Source organism: Micromesistius poutassou (assembly GCF_964030765.1).
Source record: "Micromesistius poutassou genome assembly, chromosome: 4".
Classification (NCBI taxonomy): domain Eukaryota; kingdom Metazoa; phylum Chordata; class Actinopteri; order Gadiformes; family Gadidae; genus Micromesistius; species Micromesistius poutassou.
The window spans coordinates 906,783-909,282 of NC_140274.1; the positions used below are offsets into that span (position 1 = coordinate 906,783).

At 47.1% G+C, this 2,500-nt stretch overlaps 1 protein-coding gene across 1 annotated transcript in view; it reads right to left on the reverse strand.

The window, feature by feature from the left end:
- Positions 1–2,500, reverse strand: part of LOC311342351 (alkaline phosphatase, tissue-nonspecific isozyme-like) — a gene marked incomplete at both ends in the record, with an annotated part of 25,422 nt that overhangs the window by 10,817 nt on the left and 12,105 nt on the right. Inside the window, 2 exons of the mRNA XM_084467199.1 lie at positions 68–208; positions 1,194–1,366. Of these exons, the coding sequence (XP_084323325.1) occupies positions 68–208; positions 1,194–1,366 (314 nt within the window). The remainder of the gene's footprint in view (positions 1–67; positions 209–1,193; positions 1,367–2,500) is intronic.

Genomic DNA, 2,500 nt, shown 5'->3' on the forward strand with positions numbered 1-2,500 from the left:
CACTAGACCTGAGAGACACGCCCCCTCTGGATCACTAGACCTAAGAGACACGCCCCCTCTGGAGCACCTTGCCGGCCTTCAGGCTCTGCCACTCCTGGATGAGGTTGCGCCCGTCCTTCCTGCGGCCCCTGGAGGAGGGGTCCCGGGGGTACTCAGGGTCCCTGGTGCCCCTGGGGGTCATGTACTTCCTGCCTCCCCCGATGATCACCTGGAACAACACACAAACACATCCTGGACACAGACACATGCAGTGTGTGTGTACACACTGTAGACATGGACATGTATGAATACAGAGACGTATGGGCAAACGCCCCTGTGCCCAGCACATGGATATAGTATATAGTATAGTAGTATAATATACTACTATACTATATACTATATACTACTATATATCCCAGGATATAGTACACTGAGTACACTGTCTTCAATGGTGGCAGAAACAGGCAAAGGCTACAACAATGTGTGGTAGTATAAATACATATAAATATATGATCATATATATTGATACAAACACACACACAAGCCTAACATCATGACTTCATTCCCGGTTGGATGACCTTGGCCCTTCAGGTTTGCGGACCCTTTAATCGGGCCCCAGACGGTGGGATGGGGGGGATAGCCGTTTAAAGGGGTGATGTCATGCTTTTTGGACTGTCCCCTTTGCTTCAGACCGTTATATGACTCATGTATACATGTTTCAAGTCTGCTAAGCTAAGTCCGAGCCAGGGGCAGTATTGGCGCCCATGGAGAACGCCCCTCAATGTGTGTAACGTCTGATCTGCGCTCAAACACACACTGTGTGACAGTGTGACGTCAGACGTCAGTGGGCGGGGCTGAAGTTCAGAAGTCGCGCCCCGCCGGTTACCCGCAATGTTTACAACTTCTCGGGGGGGGGGGGGGGGGGAGGGGGGGGTGCAAAATCTTCGGCCAATCGCAACAGAGTGGGCGTGCTGACCAATCACAGCAGACTGGGCTACTCGGAGGGGGGGCCTTAAAGCGACGTGAGACAATTCAGACCGTTTTTGAAAGACGCTGAAATTGGTTTTGCAGAAATGAACAGTGTGAGAATAACAAGCTATTTCTAACACACAGGCATGTGACCCTACTCTAGCAGTACCCCAAATGCAGTTCTTGACCCTCAAACAGCCTGCTATGTAAGGTTAGAGGTGTGTGTGCTGGTCCAGGCGGCTCACGTCGATGTCCGTGTTGCTCAGCAGCTGTGAGGAGATGTCCGTACAGTTGTCGGTCTTGGCGGAGGCGGGCAGGTCGGCGTCGCTGTACCACTTCCTGCTGGCGCTGTGGGCGTAGCTGGTGGCGGGGGTGGCGTGCTGCACCCGCGTGGTGGTGACCACGCCCACCGCCTTGCCTTGGTGGGGAGACAGAGCGAGGGGGGGGGGTCATTGGGCTGGAGGCGGGCGCTGCTCCCTCCACCCAGCGCTGATTGGTCGGATCGTTTGTCTTTCAGGATCAGGGCAGAGAAACACAACGTGGACTCACCCTTATCTAGTTATCTAGTTAGTTATCTAGTTAGTTATCTAGTTAGTTATCTAGGGAGATATCTAGGGAGATATCTAGTTAGTTATCTAGTTAGTTATCTAGGGAGATATCTAGTTAGTTATCTAGTTAGTGATCTAGGGAGATATCTAGTTAGTTATCTAGTTAGTTATCTAGGGAGATATCTAGTTAGTTATCTAGTTAGTTATCTAGGGAGATATCTAGTTAGTTATCTAGGGAGATATCTAGTTAGTTATCTAGTTAGTTATCTAGGTAGTTATCTAGGTAGATATCTAGTTAGTTATCTAGGGAGATATCTAGTTAGTTATCTAGGTACATATCTAGTTAGTTATCTAGTTAGTTATCTAGGTAGATATCTAGTTAGTTATCTAGTTAGTTATCTAGGTAGATATCTAGTTAGTTATCTAGGTAGTTATCTAGGTAGATATCTAGTTAGTTATCTAGGGAGATATCTAGTTAGTTATCTAGGTAGATATCTAGTTAGTTATCTAGTTAGTTATCTAGGTAGATATCTAGTTAGTTATCTAGTTAGTTATCTAGGTAGATATCTAGTTAGTTATCTAGTTAGTGCTCAACCAGCAAGGGAAGAGGATGAGCGTGATGTTCCGGTACATAGCTGCTCTATACATATAGTCACTCAAACAGCCTGTAGCTAGTTACAGTACGTAGTATTGTACAGTATCTCCAAGTTACATGAATCAGCCCATTGTGTGGTACACAGTGTGCAGTAGTAACCATGGGCAGCATGGGGCAGCTTTTTGCCTGAATTTCAAAGCGTACCAATAATAATAACTGCTGTAACCCATTTGTTATGTATAGCCTCGAACACATAGCCTCAAACATATAGCCTCCAACACATAGCCTCAACACATAGCCTCAACACCTAGCCTCAACACATAGCCTCAACACCTAGCCTCAACACATAGCCTCAACACCTAGCCTCAACACCTAGCCTCAACACCTAGCCTCAACACATAGCCTCAAC